General features: G+C 37.5%; 1 protein-coding gene across 1 annotated transcript in view; it reads left to right on the top strand.

The window, feature by feature from the left end:
* The window catches only part of LOC308060261 (lipoxygenase homology domain-containing protein 1-like), a gene marked incomplete at its 5' end in the record, with an annotated part of 211,124 nt that overhangs the window by 18,990 nt on the left and 172,522 nt on the right, over positions 1-19,612 (top strand). The window contains 11 exons of the mRNA XM_080378728.1: positions 957-1,043; positions 4,019-4,151; positions 9,022-9,173; positions 9,730-9,808; positions 10,669-10,744; positions 12,282-12,358; positions 12,461-12,492; positions 12,627-12,756; positions 15,510-15,613; positions 17,541-17,714; positions 18,347-18,559. Coding sequence (XP_080234854.1) covers positions 957-1,043; positions 4,019-4,151; positions 9,022-9,173; positions 9,730-9,808; positions 10,669-10,744; positions 12,282-12,358; positions 12,461-12,492; positions 12,627-12,756; positions 15,510-15,613; positions 17,541-17,714; positions 18,347-18,559 — 1,257 coding nt within the window. The remainder of the gene's footprint in view (positions 1-956; positions 1,044-4,018; positions 4,152-9,021; positions 9,174-9,729; positions 9,809-10,668; positions 10,745-12,281; positions 12,359-12,460; positions 12,493-12,626; positions 12,757-15,509; positions 15,614-17,540; positions 17,715-18,346; positions 18,560-19,612) is intronic.

Below are 19,612 nucleotides of genomic sequence, written 5' to 3'. Positions count from 1 at the left end.
TTTAAACTTTGTTAAATATCTGCTGCTTTATTTCAATAAGGGCAATTTTTATACCTGTAAAAAGTCTGTCTGTCTGAAGCTAGTAACACAAGCAAATTTCACTGCCATCAGTCTTGTGGCATAAGTGAGCTAGAATAGGTGTATTATCAAAAGCTGCACAGTTTGAGTGTGTATATGGGGTTGTCAATGAGTGTCTCTAGCAGGTGCCAGCCATAGGGCCTTATAACAAACAGGTGCTTTCATGGTTAGTATCCAGCATAACAAGTCTCCTTCTGAGAAAAGTTATTTAATGGCAGCAGTGATGAAAAACCTTTTTTCACAATAGCCTCGTAGCTGCTTGGGATGTAGGAAATGCAGGTTTCAGTCCTCTTCAGTCTGATGGAGTTTCTCAGAAGAATCTGGTACCTCTGATAGTATTCTGTTCTCCATCTGTGGATGGAGATAAACCCAGATATTATATCTGCTCCTTTCAACCTTATAAGTAACATGTCTGACAGATAAAAGTACCCTCTTCACAACAGATGTTGTTACCTCTGTTTCCTGCTCCCATTATCGTAATTCTTTTCATGCCCAATGACTTTAAAATGCAAAATATGGAGGTAGTCCCTTGTTCAGGACCTAGGATTCCCCTCTTAGGTGAATATCCATAGCTCTGAATGTAATGAAGGAGTACCTCCTCTGAAATGTATAGAAAAAGAAAAGCCTCTGTGCTTGTGCTGTCTGCTAGATCTCAGTTAACTCTGATGTGTCCTCACTGCTCTTTCTCTTTATTGTTTATAATGCTGAGTTCTAATGATTATCTGGAGCAAAATATTTTGGAAACACTTGTTTAAGTACCAGAATATTTAAATCCTCTAAGCAGAAATGTCACCTGACAGTTGTTATATGAATTTCTGTTGCATGTCTTTTCCTTTTAACAAATGTTCTGTCTTTCATCAGTTCTGTTTCTTTTGCAGGTTATTACTGGAAACATAGGACACCTCTACAAAATACGCATAGGACATACAAATACAGGAAGCTCTCCTGCCTGGCACTGTGAAGAGGTAAATTGTGAGAAATAATTTTATCTTTCCCAAAGCAGTCATTATGGCAGTGGAGTCAAAATACGAGTCACAGAAAAATCCCTGGGAGAAGTATAAATAATCTCTTAAAGCTGCAAGCATTTGGTGAGACTAATATAAAGAAGTGTTTCTGCGTGGAATTAAAGGCAGCTTACAATGGTACATCTTGGCTGTATGCTTGCAGTTTAGCGAGAGCTGTACATTATGTTTCTTTAAAAATGCATGGCTGATCAGCAAGAAAAGACTGCTTGAGTTGGCTGCTGTAGTCTGGGTCTTCTATAGTCTTTGTATGCCGCAGAGTGTCTGGGGTTTGCTGAAACCCAGAAAATCATTAACTCAGTCCAGCCAAGTCCTCTTCAAATCTGTGGCTGATGCTTGGACCCTTCTGCACAGCCCAGAGCTACATTGCAAATGTTTCTAGTTCTGTGTCTCTGAGGAGAAAAAGACAATAATAGGTTCTTTTCCATCCTTGTTTAAAAGGAATCTTGATGCAGGTAAAGCAACGGTAATAAAGCACAGAGAATCAGCTAGTTCTGTTTCAAGCTTCAGTTGTGAGTTTCTGGACTAGGAATGAAAGGATCTGATGTTTATCCTTAACATTGATGGTGTACTTTGTGTGCCAGTGATATGCTATTTATGTCTGAAACACTTCCCTCTGTGTGCCAGAGTTTTTTATCCTTCAGTTAAAAGACAGCAGTTTATGAAGAGCTTTAGAAGCTGCTGGTAAAGTAATTGCTATAATCATACTTCAGAGTAAATCTAGATCTATCTAATGCAAAGTGTCCACTGAAGTCAAATAATCACTGATCAGTATTCAAACTTTGTGGCTATTTGATGCTTTAACTAGTTGTTTTCATCTGGGACCGAGACTCAGAAAGAAGACTACATAAGGTCTGGCTGGTGTTAAGTGAAGTTTAGGCAGGATCCTGTGAGTTCATACCTCTAGCCAATGCACATCTACATTGAGAAATTGTGTCACTGGTAGTATCATTCTGCCTAAGAGGTTTCATGCTAGAATTATAGGGATTATATCTCAATTCAAGTGAGGATTGCCTGATTATAAAGCCTAGGCATTTGTTTTCCAGCTGCTCTGTGTTTTGGGGAATGCTGGAGTCAGAATATAATTGAAGATACTTTTTTCTTCCATTTCTTGCTATTTTTCTTTTCATGAATGTGTGTGTATAAGCAGTAAAAGGGTGGAAAATACCTCATAGCTTTGTTCTGTGAGACAGAGATTACCAGCAATTTCTAGTGTATCTGAGTGGAGAAGCCAGAAAAGAATGGTGGGTTTTCTCTTACAGAACAGGTTACTTTATAAACTTAATCTTGGTATTGAGTTATCATAAGTAAGTTTTGATTATCATAAAATCTGACTCAACAAATGGACCTTTTGCAGGTTTGTTTTACATCATTCCTGTGAATAGAGGCTGCACTGTCTGCTTTATATAAGACAACCATTTAAACTGAAATTGAAGAAATCTAATGAAAAAGGAAAGAAAAATTGGGAAGTTATTATGCCCTTTCTCACTTCCCAGCTAGGATATATGAATTGAAATCAACAGTAAAACTTCAAAAGAAGGATTCAACGCTTCAGTGTGTTCCCTTGATTATTGGCTTACAAATTTTGTGTCCCTTCCAAATCTAAATCCATAGGGCAAAGTTTTTAGGGAGTGACTCATGAAGGAAATGGCCAGGGTTAGGTCATTCCCTCTCTGCAACTTGGAGCGGCAAGTTAAATAAATATATTCAACCAAAGACACTCTACAATTAACCTAGCATTTTGTATGGTAGAGAGCCAAAGGAGTATAGCCACTGATTTCTAGACTTCATAAAGAGAAACAACCACCAGCAGGGTTGTCAGATGCTTAACATCATTATTCCTTGGAAAACCTATGTTTCTTTGGAAGATCTGAAATTAAGTGTGCTCTACAGCTCAGAGCTTTTCTGGTAGCTAGGCATGTTAGTCGTCCATCAGTCCCTCATGGTTTCTGTGTCTATCTCTGTACTGAGATGGTATCAGACCTGAAAATATCCACAAAGGTGCTGCTTTGCTAATCCAAGCTCCCTTTTCAAGATCTATCAGTAGATGTTGATAGGCTGAGATGTGCTACATTTTTCACACAAGATTAGTCTTTCTTTAAAGTTTAGTATTCAATCAGTAAAAAAGGAAAAAAAAAATGTTTCCAGTAATTCCAAACTTGGTCAGTATTAGAATTATGGAGGTTAGATTCTGCAAAGCACCGAGAAGGGATGAAACTACAGGTAGGAGTGTCTTTGCTTCTCCCTACTGGTCCAAAATCTAGTGTAATTACTAGTATAAATTAGCATAATCAGGGACTACTCTGATACACAGCAGCCTCTGAGGTGCTTACTAAGGAACACTTTGAATTACAAAATAACTAAACCTCCTTCCCTTCTTCAGCTGGTGTGCATGTGGTCCTTTTGCTGCTATATGCTAAAAGTTGGGCAGGGAAGGAAATTGTGTGGGCAGACTGGTGTTTGTGCTAGCACTTTCATGGTTTATTTCTGTCACAAGTGGTGTCAAAGACTTAAAACCTGTTCCTTTAATTCTTGTTCTGATAAGAAAATCAGTTAAAGGAATAGAACTGCAAGCTTCCCAGTAAGAACTTCCGCGTTTGGTAAGCCATGCCACCTAGTGCCAGCCCGTGTGGATGTACCAGCTGGAATAACATAGCTATATTTTGTGGGACTGCACCTGAGTTGACAAACCCTGTTTCTTGGCTGCACTTGAGTTACTGTGCCCCAAATTTTCAAATCTGAGTGAAGTCAGATTGGAGCAGTTGTATCCAGGGAGCAGACATGCCCCAAACCCAGGGTTCTGTGATTATGCCACAGAGTTCTACACGCAAAGATTTCGACAGCATGCCCATGTTTCACATTCTGTTCTATCTGGGCTGATATCAGCAACATAAACTGTAATTCTTGGTTCTGTTTAGGTGCAGTTGCTGAACCTTTTGTCAGGGGAGCAGTTTTCTTTCCCTGCACATCGATGGCTGGCCTGGGACCAGGCTGATGGGGAAATATCTGTGGAGCTTCCTGTTTTACAGCAGGGTCAGCCTGTTCTTCCAGGTAGGCAAAATACCACATCGGCTAAGTCAGGCCACAGACTGATGCCGACAGAGGTCAGTTTGTTGTTTTCCATCAGGCCCGCTACTACTTTTTGGCTGCCACAACACATTTTCTCTGTTATTTTTCCTGTGTTTACTGGGCATACTCAGGTGAAAGGTTAAGAATCAATGGAAAGGAGATTGGAGAGTCTTTAATGCTTTGAATTTCACAGGTCCTTCAAAAAGGCTTTGTCTTTGGTATGATTTTCAGCATTTGTGATTGATTTAAAAAAGAGGCAATAGTAAAGGCAGCTCACATGTGTAACTACCATGAAGCCATCATACATGAGTCAGATCAAAAACAGTTTTCAGTAACTGAGGATTATAGCTCCAGTATGAATATCGTAGCTGCTCTTTCTTTCTTGTAAGTGGCTAAGACAGGCTTCCAGAATACTTTTAATTGCTGGGTGTGGAACAAAACTCTTAAGAATATTTCAGAAGGCTGAAAGTGTTAAGAACTCCATCACTCACATAAAGACTATTGTAATTCTAAAGGTGAATGATGCCAAATAAGAAAATTATTGGGTGTTGCTGCTGTTACACTGTTATACTACACCAATCCCTGTCACCCATGCTGGCTGTTGTTGCTCTGTGGTCTCTCTGCTTCAGGAGTGGGAAGGACGTGGAAAGTTTGTGCTTGCTTTTCGCCTTTCTCCCAATGATATTCTTTTCTGGCCTAAAGAAAGTACAAAGGCAAAGCAAGATCAGTGTATCCTAGGAGAGATGTGGATGAGGGAGCAAGAAGAATGCTGGGGCAGATTCCCATCCTGTAGGGTGTGATGTTACAGGGGGGAAAGTCATAACACCACTGGTATTACTCGTGCTGGAGCTTTCACTAGAGTAAGATCCACTTGGGACAGATTCTACACCCTCCTATCTTCTCTTCCCCCCCAAAATAATACCAGCTGCAGAACACAAGATTAATGGGATGAGAGAAACTTCCATTCAAGGTTCTACTACAAAGTGAAAAATACAGAACCCCTTTTTCAGAATGTTCAATACTATAACAATGCTTGAGAGTATGCTTATGATATTTTGTATTGATCTTGGAAAATTGATATAGTAACAGCTGTTGTGGGTGCAGACTAGAGGAAGAGGATATAAATGAAATTGAGGGGCAGAAGTCCAGAAAATGGCCCATGGATGTAGGAAATCACACCATGGGACAATCACTCGTGTAATAAAGAGCTGGGTGGCCTGGAGCTGTATTTATGCCTATCTATAATGACTGAGCACTGAGGTTAAGCACCTGAAAGGAAGAGAAGAAAACCAGGTTTGTGCCTCATTAATATGTCAAGAGAAAAAGAATAGAAGAGATTTTTTCCAGTGATGTCATTATCAGCAGCTATAAATGGCTCATAAAATGCTGTAGAGAGAGGCTGGTCCACCCCAATCACAATGATTTTTGATCTTGAGTGGTTAAGATCTTTATACCCTTGGGGGCATGAAAAGCCTTAGAGACAGCCTACTTCCTTGTAGGTTTGGTCTCTCTGGTCAGCAGACTTTGATATTAGTGTAGGGGGGCATACAAGCACACTGGTATAAAAACCAAACATACACAGCCCCTTTAAATAAATGTTAATTAATGATCATTAACATGTTATATTAAATATATTCCCCTACTTACAGTATCTATTCTTCCCCAAATGTTCTTTTGCTTAATATTCTGGGACACTGACCTTACCCACCTTCTGATTTTCTGGCTCTTATTTCTGAGTAGGTTGTTTCTTTATTTCTGAGATAATAAAAATCTTTCTTTATACCTTTATCAATTAATCTTGGTGCATTGTAAAGTACAACAGCACACTTAAACCATCCTCTTAATCTGCATTTTGCAGTTAACAATTTCTCCCTCACACAAGAGAGGAAGAAAAGAACTGTGCGTTTCTGCCAGCCTCAGTGTAAGAGAGACCATGCTGAAGGCTTTGGAGAAGGCAGTTTCATCTCTAACTTAGTAATTGAAAGACAACCTCTGTGTCTTTTTTGCCAATATTATATTTCTGCATGAGACAGTGAAAAGAGAACATAGCTTTTAACTTCAGAGAAGACAGTTTGATAACAGAACAGTGAAGAGGCCTGGGTTCAGACTGAGAGATGATGAGAGGCACTTTAAAACCAATTCCTGAATAAAAAGAGGCTGAAACACTTTCTGATTTAACAGCCTTTTTTATTCAAAGGAAAAACGTCTGAATTAAACTGTTAAGGAGTATTACATAGAGACATTGTAATGCTGGAGGCTAAGCACCATTCCTTTGGCTTTTTATCCTCAACCATCCTACTTTTGTCCCATTCCGTTCGTGTTTTATGATGCGATCTTTAATTAAATGCTTGAGGTAAATCAGAGTTACACAGTGTTTGGTGGCTGGTGGACCTTTGCTTTTTTTCTTACAGAAACTGGGAAGTAGATAGTTAAAGAAGGCGGAAAGTGTAGAAATAGAGGATTGTTGTAGTCTTAAACATGGAATTGTTGGTCTGGAGAAATGAATTCTTTGCCTCTGCCATGGTCTCTTCATGCAGTAACCGTTCATGTGGGCGCTGTAAAGAAAAAGTTTGGGGAATTACATAGATGAGGTGGTGACATAGTAAATGATGTGGGTAAAATACAATGTTAATTAACAGTTGCTAAATGAAAGCTATTTTGAGTATTGAGACAGGTGTACTCTGGGAAAAAATAGTACATGATTATGCTGCTGACTAAAGACTATCAAAAGCTTCTGTTCCTTAAATGCGGCTGGCTTTTGTCCAAATAGTAATATCTGATCTGAAAAAACATACATGTTTCACCTCCTTGTTCTATCTCATAACTCATAGACATAGGGGAAAGAAATAAAATTATTAAATAGTCTTAACCTTTACATTTTCTAATTTCAGAAAGGTGTGTTTACAAATGTAATGTTCTATGCTTACAAACAAAAATAGACAAATAATACAGTTCCTTCTTTTAATCTCTGCTCTGCACACTTTTCCATAGAATATCTAAAGGAAAGAATCATAGAATATCTCAGGTTGGAAGGGAACCACAAGGATCATCAAGCCCAACTTCCTGCTTTTCACAGGACTAGCTAAAACTAAACCATATGACTAAAATTGTTGTTGAGATGCTCCTTTAACTCTGATGGGCTTGGTGCTGTGACCGCTTCCCTGGGACCTTGTGCCAGTGGCTGACCACCCTCTTGGTGAAGAACCTTATCCTAATGTCCAATTTGAACTTCCCCTGATGCAGCTGTATTCCACTGAGAGTACTATTTCCTAGGATAAAAGCTATAAGCATTATAAACACTCAGTTATTATAAAGCTGGGATAATCCCCTAGGCTTATAAGAGGTAGAGACAAATGTAAAAAAATTGTGAAATTTGCTTGAATTTTTATTAGCTGTCTTAAGCCCCTATGCTGGAGTTGTTAGTAGCATATGTCTATGGTATAATACTTCAGTGGAGTTGAGTTACCCGGGCACCATCTCAAAATGAGTTAGCTCTGATGCTAGAAGAAAATTACCACTAGTTTTCTGTGTGGGCACATTAAAACAATCTTTGCATAATGCTTAGTTTTACCTAGTTTGTTAGAACTATTCAAACTAAATTCTTCAAAGACAGCTTGTGAAGTAACCTGCATACAAATGCCATGTAAATAAATGTGAAATAATAATAAAAAAATAAGTGTCAAGGGAAAAGCTGTAAATATTGACTGGCCACTTAGCACAATTGCAGATGTGGACTGATTATGAAGAAATTTTGACTGGTTGTTAAAAGAAGGTATTTGTCCATCAGAAGAGTGAGATGTGGGAGCAACTTTCTGCAGAAGATTACAGTCAAGCTTCATAACATATTTCAAGTGGAAACTGATAATTGAATGATGATAATGTTGATGTTGGTCTGGATCAAAAGGTCCAGAATCTTTTTGACTTGCAAAACAGAGAAGTATGAGGACATCTACATCTGGAAGAAGAGCTTGTGTCCCAGAAAGTGAAGCTTTTTCTTCCCCTTTTGATCTCTCTGTATCTCACTTGGTCTACCAAAATATTGACACTGTATATTGATGTAAACTTTGCCTTTACCATGTTTCTGCTGAAGATTATAAATGCTTACTTTTATCCAAATTCTGAATTTTATGGAGATCCTATGTCTGCATTTTAATAACCACAGTTTTCTATTGATACATATTTTTATGTATCATAGTTTTTACTCCAGTGTCATTGAATTTTGACACAAATTTAATTTTGTGTTATCCATTTCTATAAAATAATATTTATTGAATTTAAGTCAAGGTTTTGTTTTTCTCCCACATTTACAGTCTTTGTTACATTCCATATGGAAAGTCTTTAAATGAAGTCTATGCTATCCTGTTGCATGAATCACTAAAATAATAAAACAATGCAGCTTTCTGAGTTCTGAAGGTCCTAGAAAACTGAAAGTATGGTCTAGATTTTTGCTTGCTTGGTTAACCAGTGCATTCAAATTATTAATGGCTCCTGTTTGTTGGAATTTTGATCTTGTCACTTATGGTGAGGCTAATCTGGGGTTTATGTTATTTACTTTTCAACTTTATGATTATTTCAAATGGTTCTGCAGGGCAAAGACATATTATTGTGCATTTAAAAAGTTCAGTTTGGTTTGCATTCCCCATGGTGATAGTCTGAGATAAAAAAACATAAACATAACACCAAAACAAGTTTGTACATTATTTTACTTAATATTGAATAGGATTTTTAAGGCTTTATACTCTAGCTGTCCTTGATGCAGAGGTATTTGGGCTCTACAGGCCTATTCACACTAGGTGCTGCTGTAACTATAACCATGTTTGTGACATGAAAGGTTGTCATCTTTCATTGTCAGTGACTGTCTATGAAGTACATGTGACAACAGGAGAACTGTGGAATGCTGGAACAGAGGCTGATGTCTATATTTCTGTCTATGGAGAAAGAGGCGATACAGGATCAAGACAGCTGCTCAGGTCACAGAAATCCAAGAAATTTTTAAAAGGACAAGTAAGTAAAAGACAGGGCATTTTCTGTTTGGCTGGCTTTTCTCTCTTAGGTGGGTAGTTATCCTAGGCAAGGTGCAGTTGGAAAAGAGATAATTACTGTATTCCAATATTTTCCCAAAATTTCATAATTAAACGAAAAATACTTTCTAAAGATATACCAGTGCTTTTGGAAGTCAGAATTTTCATTTATAAAATAGATAAGCTGTGTACTTCTGGATTTAATTCTTCTAAAAATTTGATTTAATAAGTGAAGAGAAAATGAAACTACATTTTATATTTGCATTGCTAACATTGAAATCTGATGTGATTTTTAATTTCAGCAGGTTTCTCTTTTCTGACTCTGGTCCCATTTGAATGGAACTACTCTCATTAGCAAAGTGATCAGGCTTGCTTACTTTTATTTCAAGAAACATGTCCTTCTTGGTTTATCGTTAGCTGATATTTCAAAGGATGACCTTCACAGATGAGTTCTGTGGGTTTATGGGTCTTTGGGGTTTCTGTGGCTGAAGAATGCGGTGCTTTTTAGATTTTACTGAAATTTTTTTGATTGATTACAGACTGACATCTTTGCTGTGGAAGCTGTGCACCTTGGACATTTATACAAGATTGTTATAGGACACAACGGTCTTGGATCAGGTCAGAAAATCTCCATATATAGTCACTGAATACAGCCTGCAAAGTTATGAACCTTTTCTTGAAAATACAATATGTATTTCTAAAACTAAATGTATGGAAACATTTTATGAGTGAAAGACAAAGGATTCTAAGGAAACTGTTCAAGTAGCATGGCTACCTTATTGTATCATCAAAGATTTCAAATATTTTTGTGTTCACTTCCACTATATTCTCAACCGCTATGTTAAGGACATAGTCTACTGCTTTTCTGTCATTTTTGACTAATTCCTATGGAAAAATTGTGAAGAGGAGGAGTTTCTGCATAAGACATTGAATATGTTTTGTGCAGTCTGTGTTATAGATAAAATGGGCTATTATAATTTTAGGTTGATTTGCATTATTGGTTACACTGTAAAGATGCAGTTGGAGATTTTGGCTACACTACCTTGTCATTAGACACCCGATTAATGGTGAAACCAAAATTACTTGTAGTCACAAGACCTGTTTTTAGAACTCTTGAGCTTAAATACTGTAAAACATAGTAACTTATTCTGAGCCATGATAAGCTTCTATCTAATCTTGTTGATATTTCGATTGACAAAACAAGCCAGTCTTATACAGTGACTATGTTAAACATAGGACCTTGACAGCCAGGGAAGGATCTAGCAGCTTGCTGGCCATAAGCAAGCTCTACAGCACCTAGAAAAGGTACTGTCTTCTCTCCAGCCATCAGGGAAGATGTGACTCTAGGAACCTGCCAGTGGAGCTGCAGAGTTTGCAGTTCCAGTAGACAAGAGAAAGCCAAGGGAAGTCAAATTTCGTTAAATCTATCTGCTTCTCATGAACTAACTTTTTTTTTCTTCCCCCCAATTTGTTCTAAGGAAATGGCTGGTTTCTGGACAAAGTTGTAATCAAGGATCCTACAACAGATTTGGATTATACTTTTCTTTGTCGAAGGTTGGTGGTGTTTCATTTGGGTTAGTTTTATAATAAATTTGTAATGACTCATATTTTTTTCCTCTGAAATGCCCTGTCAAGAGTAATGTGTGTTTCCTAAAAAGTGAGCTGAAATGGTCTGATTCTTTTTACAGCTGAGTTGTTCCTGCCCCAAACACCTGGTGTATTCGAGCTAATGAAAAAGCAATAAAGAGTTCTGCCTGGATTTCTGTTCTTGTGCCTAGTGAACTATTCAAGCTGTTTTTGACACATTCCCCACATCCAGCACCTTGGATCTGACACCAGCAGGTCCATGCATTCCGCACCTACCATGTCATGCAATGCAAGGCTTTTCAGAAGAGTGGGTTGCTGTCTCTAGCAGACTGATCCCACTTTGCTGAAGTTAGTGTGGAGATTAACCTGGGGTTCAACACGCCCAATATCAGACTTTAAGATCTTGTGAAATGGCTATCACAAACGCAGCTATCTGACCACATCTCTTTTTCTCATTTGCCTTGCAGCCTGCCACTGAGCTGTATTGTAATTTGAAGTGATTCTAACTTCCCCTCCTTCTCTCCTGCAGATGCTGCTGCTCTGAGTTTTCTGTTCTGTAGCTCGTTTCTAATTTTATCTATGCCTGATTAATTCTCAACACCTTATGGAAAAATTGTAATTGATAAAGATCAGTGCAATTATCAGGAATGGTAAAGTCCAGTCACGTATGAATCTAGCTGCAGCTTACCAGTGGCACCCCAATTCTATTTCCTTCTCTCACTTCTCTGAGTGAATAAATAACTGCCTGAGACAGCTCAGAGTGAGCAATATGCACACTGAAACTGATTTATGTGTGAGTAACGGCTTTCTGCCTATCAGATACAGCACCTCATCTTTGCCTGACCTAATTTTGATTCTGTATTCTAGATGAGATGAACTGCTATGAAGAGATCTATAATGCTAGCTTCATGCATAATTTAGGGAGAGTTCAAATCCATTTCAGGCAGAAAAATACAGGATATGTGCTAGTTATTGTTAGAGCCTGACGCTGTGCTTGCTGATCTTGCTCTCACAGTGTGTTAATCCTTCTGACTCAAGTGGAGTTAGACTTATGTAAGTAGATGTGAAGCAAGTACAAAGGCATTGTAAAAGTATAGTTCAAACACAGTAAAAATATTGCCAGTGTTGGATTTTCCTCCTTGTATGGGGATTTTCAGGGCATGAAACAATTTGCATCCTGCTGTGGCCTTCTTGCAGGCAGGAAGAACAAACATCATGACTGCTGCACCTTTTGTTATTGATCTGGGATCAATATGAGTTCTCTGATTTGTAGTAATTGGCTTAGGCCCTTGTACCTCCATCCAGGAAAACAAGAACAGACATACGTAACTATTTTTGCCACAGTGAATCTCTTTTCACTGAAGCTGGATTTTTGTATTGCTGTTTGTCAGCCTTGAGACTTTAATAAATAGAACAGGAAGTATCGGTGTGCAACTGGCATGTATACAGTATTGTGGGAGTTGCCAGTCAAGCTTATATTACTGAAATGTGTTTTGGTTTTCAGGTGGCTGGACGAGGGCCAGGATGATGGCAACATTGTTAGAGAACTGACTGTGACAGATGCCAGCACGTTTCCAGGAAGTAAGTAAAAATTGGTGGGGAGAGGTACCCAACCTCACTGCAACTGCATCAAATGGAATGAAGATGCGCTGCAAATTAATTACATGGTTTTTATCTGTACAGGACAAGAGCTGGAACTCAAGAGACAAGACATTGTAAGAATGTACCTTTTCATTTAAACCATTCAAATTATGTTTTGAATGAAATCGGGTCTGCTGTTCTTATGTATGTCAAATTCCTGTGTATCACCTTCTCATAAGTCTTTTCTGCTTGTTGTTTACAAAACTAGTGGGCTGCCGAAAAGTGGAAATTTCAGACAGGCAATACACTTCAATTTTACAACAGGCTCACCCGTGGCTTCATTTGCCTCAGTCCAGACAGCAAAGTTGATGCTCTTGGTGACAAGAAAAACAAATATGGTAAAGTATTTTTCATGTGAATGTATGTATAAAAGATACAAGAAGGAGGACTTTATAGTTCTTTGTGATCTTTTATAGTGGTTCCTGTAATGAATAAGAGCAGATAATTATAATTAACATTTTCCTTGCTTAAAATATTTACATATGTTAATGGATATAAGATCTCAGAAATTATATGCTTGGTTTACATATAAGACACAATAAAATAAAATCTCTCTCATATGGTATCTTGTCACTGGCTTTCCTTTACCAAACAGAAACACTTGCCATCTGCAGTTTAGTGCTTCCATGGAACTGTCATGGCAAGGACAACTGCAGTTTTTTGTAACTAGATCCATCTAAACTAACAACTTTATATTTACCAGTATAGTTCATTAAAAGGGAGTATATATGTATATATCTGTGTATGTGTATATAAATTCATTTTGTTCCATCCTTGTAATTGATTTTAATGGCAGTCTTCCAGTTCCTTCTCTTTATCATCTTCCACAGTAATGTGTTACTAACACTTAACTGTAATATATATCATATTAAGCACACATTTTTGTTATCTTTGTAGTGTTAGAACTGCTTAGTGTTTCTGACATCTTCCCAGGGATGTTACACGTATCTTTTTGGAAGTGATATAACGGAATATTTCAGGACGCACCAAAGAGTGCATGGAAAGCAGTGCAATCAACACTCCTTAGCATAGCATATGAAAGCACCTCAGAAAATCTGCACCAGAAAACTCAAAAATACGACACGGGAGATCAGTAATATTACAAACATTGAAAGTGGGTGTTACTCTTTTACGAAAGTTCTCCTTATTTGTTAGCAGTTTTTGTGCTTGAGTTCAAAGTATTTGGTGACTTAAATGTTGAATAACTCAAATCTCCTACCTACAGGTGTAGGATTTGCATGTGTCTGGAATACCTGAAAGCAGTTGCACAGAGTAGTAGTGTCCCTGCTCCAAGGAGATCCATTTAGGATCACAAACTGTGAATTACTTCATGACAGACCAAACTACCTGCTTGTAGCAATTTGGTCTCTAACCTGTACTGATGCAGTAAGCACACCTTTGCTGCTCATTAATGTTGTGTCTTCAGTTGATGTATCTGATCCGATTTAGACAAATCGGGTCATTTAGACACACACAGTTCTTAATGTGCTAAAAGGCAGAATTCAAGTTCACACTGTAGATTATTTCCTGATTTCAATCCAGATGTGCTTTCCTTTCTATAAATTAATGCATTTCTAATGGTATTTTCAGACAAAAATCTGCACAACTACTAAATATCAGTAGTTAAAAATGATAAATATAATTAAATCTATTAGAAAGAAAGATCAAAGCAAAATTGGTATAAACTGACTTAGGATTGAAAGTTAGAAAAATGAGTAGTGTGATCTATAACTTCCCAAGGATTTAGTAATAGTTGGTAATTAAACTGGTTATCAAAAAGGGCTTGATTTTTTCTGAACAATATGATAAAGTTGCCCTGATATCATAGGAACAGAGTTAGTGACACAGGAATAACCACGTATTCTTTTTTGTAGTTCAGAGTACAAAAGGAACACAAGTACAGAATGAATGCAGACGCCTACCATGCAACTCTTCTGCCTTCAGGACAACATCTTTCTCCCTTCTTTCAGATTCATTTGTTTTACTTATGTGCAGTACTTTACAAAGCGTCTAGAGTAGTCATGTGCAACAGAAGTCCACAAGCACTGATTTGGGAACATTGTTTAAATATTCATTTAGGAACACTGCTTCCTTGTGGGTGCTTTGTAATAAAGTCCTCTGATGTAAATTGCCTATCTTTCCTAGTAGAAAACTCTGCATTTCAGATACTGGTACCACTATTTGTCTTCAGCAGATCTAAAGCAATATAATTCAAAAGCCTTCAAAGTGCTGATGACCAAATCATCATCATGATATAATTTGCTTAGGGTTTCCTAATTTCTTAGGAAGCTTTATCTCTATCTGAAAGCAGAGGCTCATTGTAACAGTTGCGTGTCCTCCCGATCTTGCCCCAAGGACTGGAATCCCTGTCTGTATTTTACTATCATTCTGATGGGTACAATGATCCTTGGCTGTATGATTCTCATGGTTCCAGTGATATCCCGAAAATCTTATGTTATGGCCACCACAGGAGTCCTCCAGAGACAGCTGCATAATGTATTGGTTGTTAAACAGTTGTTTAAAATCAGCTGTGACTGCTGAGAACAATAAAAATGGCACTACTTCAGCTTTCATCAGTATCTTGTAGCTATAAGAAGTAATTGTTTGGAAAATAAGCCAGATTTAAAATTTTAGAAGCCATGAGCTAAGCTGCAAGATTTGCTTTACAAATTCTAATATGGATACAGAGAAAATGAATTCTCTTTTCCTACAGGAGAGCTTTATGTTCCCTACATCATGTTATTTATCGTGTAAATTCCTTACCATGGTCCCGTTCATTATGATGGAGTCCTCAGCTCCTTTTTATGGATTTTTTTTTTTTTTTAACATATATGCTGATAGAAAGAAATGTGTTCCTTATAATTAGCTCTCAGGGTTTTTCTCCTGAAAGCAGTGAAACAGACAGTAGTCTCTAGGTGCCCTTTCCTGAAGGAATGAGAGGATTCATTGATCAAAGAGGTCAAACTGTTGAGTTAAACACTTAATTCATTCTTTTCCCTTGAAAATGATAAATCATCGACTGTAATTAAATGCAAATATGAATTAATATACTTTCATACTTCTAACATTTGGGTGTTTTTTTTTCTCTTAGGTCTTTTTGATGTAAATGTCAAAAGAGGAAATATATATATATTCACCAGTAATCAGATGCCATGTCTTGCTCTTGCTCTCATCAATGGCCATGTAATTGGAAAGGTAAGAAATACTTTTGCTGACTTCTGTTTCATAATTACATGTCATTGTATGATTAAAAGTAATGCTGTTCTTAATGTAATAAATAATTGTGTTTCTAGTTAGATAAGGAGTTAAGAATTCATAACTGAACCTAAGAAATTGCTGATGAATAGTCAAATTTAGATGCAGAGCTTTGCTTTCTCACAGTTTACTTTTTAGTCTTTGGTAGGACTTTTTAGCAGACTAAATGATTTGATGCAGGAATACCAGGTCATTCTAAGCTGTAATTTATATCAGTTTGCCACATGGTGACAAAGTACCTGGAATGCCCTAGTATCTTTTTTTCTTTTGATAAGGATACATTCATAGGATTGATTTTTAAATGCCCATTTTTCTTCTCTGTCTTTTTCTAAGTAACATGCCTGTTATAAGCCAACTGATATATTCCAGACTTTTTTTTGATCCGTTTTGATTTGTTTCATCCCATCTTCAAAGTCTTACTATTGTCTGCCTTTCTCAGAACTTGCAGTATACAAGTAGGCGAATGGAGTTTTAGAAGTTAGCCCTTTCTGATGAAACTCTTCTACTGATGAGGGAAGAAGCTGTGCTTCCCTTTACTTTTTTGAATTCTTCCGCTTATTTACCCAGTGAATGATTTCTGGTCGAAGCTGGTCCCGTTCCTCTTCTACATGATGTGTATTGGCATTGGTGGGAATAGAGTATTTCCAGTAGGACTGGGTTTCTCAGTGGTGATAGTTTCAGGCTGCCATGCAAACTGTCAGATCTTCTTGCAGGACTTTCTAGTGTTCATCAGTGTAATTGTGATAGAGAACCCCCTACAGTCTGTCACGTTGCAGTATATCTTGCTATAGAGAGCTTATTAACTGGGCACTCAAATCTGAACTTTCTCTTTTCTTCTTTGTTACTGATATGCTTTATGATTTTGAGCAACCTATGGAAAAGCTGGATCTCAATTTTCTTATTTTTAGTTGTGCAAGATGTTCCTTTTCCCAGGGAATATGAAAAATGTTGTCATTTATAACTTTGATGTCCTTGGAATGAACATGGTAAATGTAAAACAAAAAGGTGATACAAAAATTGCAATGGACGTTATGATATGTAGCTAATTATGCTTTGAGGACATGCTGGCTCACCGGTTTTACAACCACTTCTAAAATGCATACATTTTTTCCTTTACTTTTAAAAGTACGTTGAATTTGCTCGACAGTTGTTTTGAGTATGAAGATTTTTCTTCAGAAGGTAGTGCCTTAGAAATGAAAATTTTCCTTAGAAATATTGATTCTTTGCAGTCTGATGTAAGCCAAAACTCTTTTAAATTATTGGGCTGACTAGTAGTATTTTGTTTGTTAAAATCCAAGACTTATTTAAATATGAGAAGATGATGGAGTTGTTAAAGTATTTAAATATGTATTGTGTATATTGTCTTTCATACAACGGATCACAGAGTCTGCAAACCCAAACAGGCAAGCATGGATTGCGCATTGTTTTTTTGCGTAAAACTTCCGACTCCTTAAGTATTTTCTGTGAGAACAGTATAAACAAATGAGGACAAACACAGAGGCAAGAGGAGGGCGGCTGTGGGAAGAGTTACTGTTAGCTTGTTTCCTGTCTGTGTCAGTTTTATACTTCCTTACTGTCTTTGTAGGCTGTGACTCTTTCCAATTGAGGCACCCAGGTATCTTTCATGTTATCCTCAGATCTGTGTCATCTTAAGATAAACTGTTTCTGTGCTTTGAAATTCCAGAGTCCACAATTTTGGGACTGAAGTATTAGGACTGCAAATCTGAAAAACATAAAGATGTTTTCATATCAGACCAGTAGTATTGTGGGAACTTGAACAATGCAGAAACCATGTTGTGATGTTTTTCTGGTTTGGATTTTGCCATATAGTTCATATAATTTATTATTCCTACTTTGATTATGCTAGAGCAAAGACAAGACATGCTGTGAGCTCCGTGTTCACCTTCAGCCTAATGGTTGTGCCATTCTTGAGTCGGCCAGGAACCCAGGTCACACTGTTACTTTCAATCTTCAAGGTGAAGTAGCTGGTGAAACAACAGGATATGCTGGATTTTCCCAAGAATTTGTTGTGCATGTCAAGGTAAGGTGGGCAGAGGGAAGTTAAGAAGTCTCTTCTAAAATTTAGTGTTATAAAGCAGATCGTACCTAATCGAATGTCAGAGGATTGCAAGCTAAATGAGTGATCCTCTTTCACCGGGTGGAGCTAAACCACAGCTGAACAGGTAGGCAGCACTTGGCTGCTCTTCTGGGGCTAACAGTGCCCATACTGCAGCTGGTATATACATACAGGGTTAGCTGTAACACGCAAAACATGCGTCTCTAGACTTTTAGTAAACCTTCAAAAAGTAGGAAGGTAGGTACATACGGGAGAGCTGCACAGGAAATTACTCAAGTTGAAAACAGACCAGTTCCTTAATCTGCCGCACTCTTTGTGCACTGAATGTTGTGCTGCACTGCAGAACAATAAAAAGCAGGGAAGCTGCGGAACAGGGAAGAATTTTCCCTCTTCAGGTTAGTGTCTGCACAGGAAGCAGCAAATATTCAAAGACTAGAGATATACTTGAATTACTACGGGCTCACTCTTCTATGCTTTATACATGGATATGCATGAATAAGTGCTTAAAATAAACCAATATGAACAATATTAGTATCAAAGTTTGATACGGACAGAAGCTTGCTGTTCACAAAGGAATTCTTGTCTCTGATCTGAAGGGTGTGTTTCACCATGGTGCCATCATTCTGCTCAATACAAGTCTCTGCCAGGCTCTGTCCCTTAGACCTGATGGGAGCTGCAGTGGAGCAGGTCAGCAGCAGCAGGAATCCTACTGGAAGGTGCATAAAATTGGCTCTGGACTCTGCATGTTTGAAAGTGTGAGAAACCCAAGAATGTATCTGAAGATCAAAGATGACCAGTGTAATGGAACAGTAAGCAGTTCTTTTTTTGTATTTCCTGCTGCAGATGGTTTGAGTAAATTGTCAATGATAGGAGAGAATCTTTTTCTACTTGCTTGGATAAAATGGGATAAAATTATTCAGATTTAAATTTTTTTCACATCTTTAACTTTATTTTCTGAAGGAAAGACAGAAAAATCTAGCAAGGGAAGCTGTCGTGTCTATTTGGCACTTGCTTGTAAAGAACTTATATTTATAAATTATTCAGAATGTGGTTGTAGTTAAAATTTATGCGTTGCTAGATAGTTGATGACTGTCAAGATTCAGTTGTGCTAATTTAATTGTTATTAAACAATCACTGTTATACTAGTGTGAGTTTGGAAGATGTGGATGTGATGTTGGCATCCTAGATTTTACAAATTGTTCTGTTTTGTCTGAAATGAAGAAGAGCCTGACTTCCCCCCCTGTCAGGCAACCACATAGAGTTTATTCTTGAAATATCTCACCAGTAGCCTGTAAATTTAGTAATAAAATTAGCCTTGGAGTTGGTTAAAATATTCTAATTTTGGGACCTATGATATTCTCTGCCTGTTAGGAGTGTAACTATTGCAGATTTAAATTTGAGAGCAAAAAAGAGAACGAGATATTAGTATTTACTCATTAGACTCAGTGTTTACTAATCCTATGTCTGTTTGCTGATATGAACTGATAAAATTGTTTTGAATGTGGCAGAACACAAACGTGTTCAGGGGTTTGAAGTGTTACTGAATCTAAATAAATTGATGATAGAACCCACTAAAGAATAATTAAGATGTAAGCAGCTGCATGCTGCACCGACTTTTGCAATGCGATTCTGTTTGTCCAAGTTAAAATTCTCACAACTATGTAAGAATTATTTTTGCATAATTCTTATTTGGGAGTTTGACCGAAGTGACTATGAAATAGAGCTATGTAAGTACTCAGATGTGAGGTCCCTAAGAGTTTTGCCATTGACTCCAATACACTTCAGAGATTGAAATATTTGATCCATGTTTTGAATATAGGTCTTGTGAATATCTTAATTTTTCAGAAGTGCCCTCACCAATG

The sequence above is a fragment of the Falco punctatus genome (assembly GCF_963210335.1).
Source record: "Falco punctatus genome assembly, chromosome: 3".
In the NCBI taxonomy this organism is placed as follows: Eukaryota; Metazoa; Chordata; class Aves; order Falconiformes; family Falconidae; genus Falco; species Falco punctatus.
This window is presented reverse-complemented; position numbering and strand designations above follow the sequence as displayed.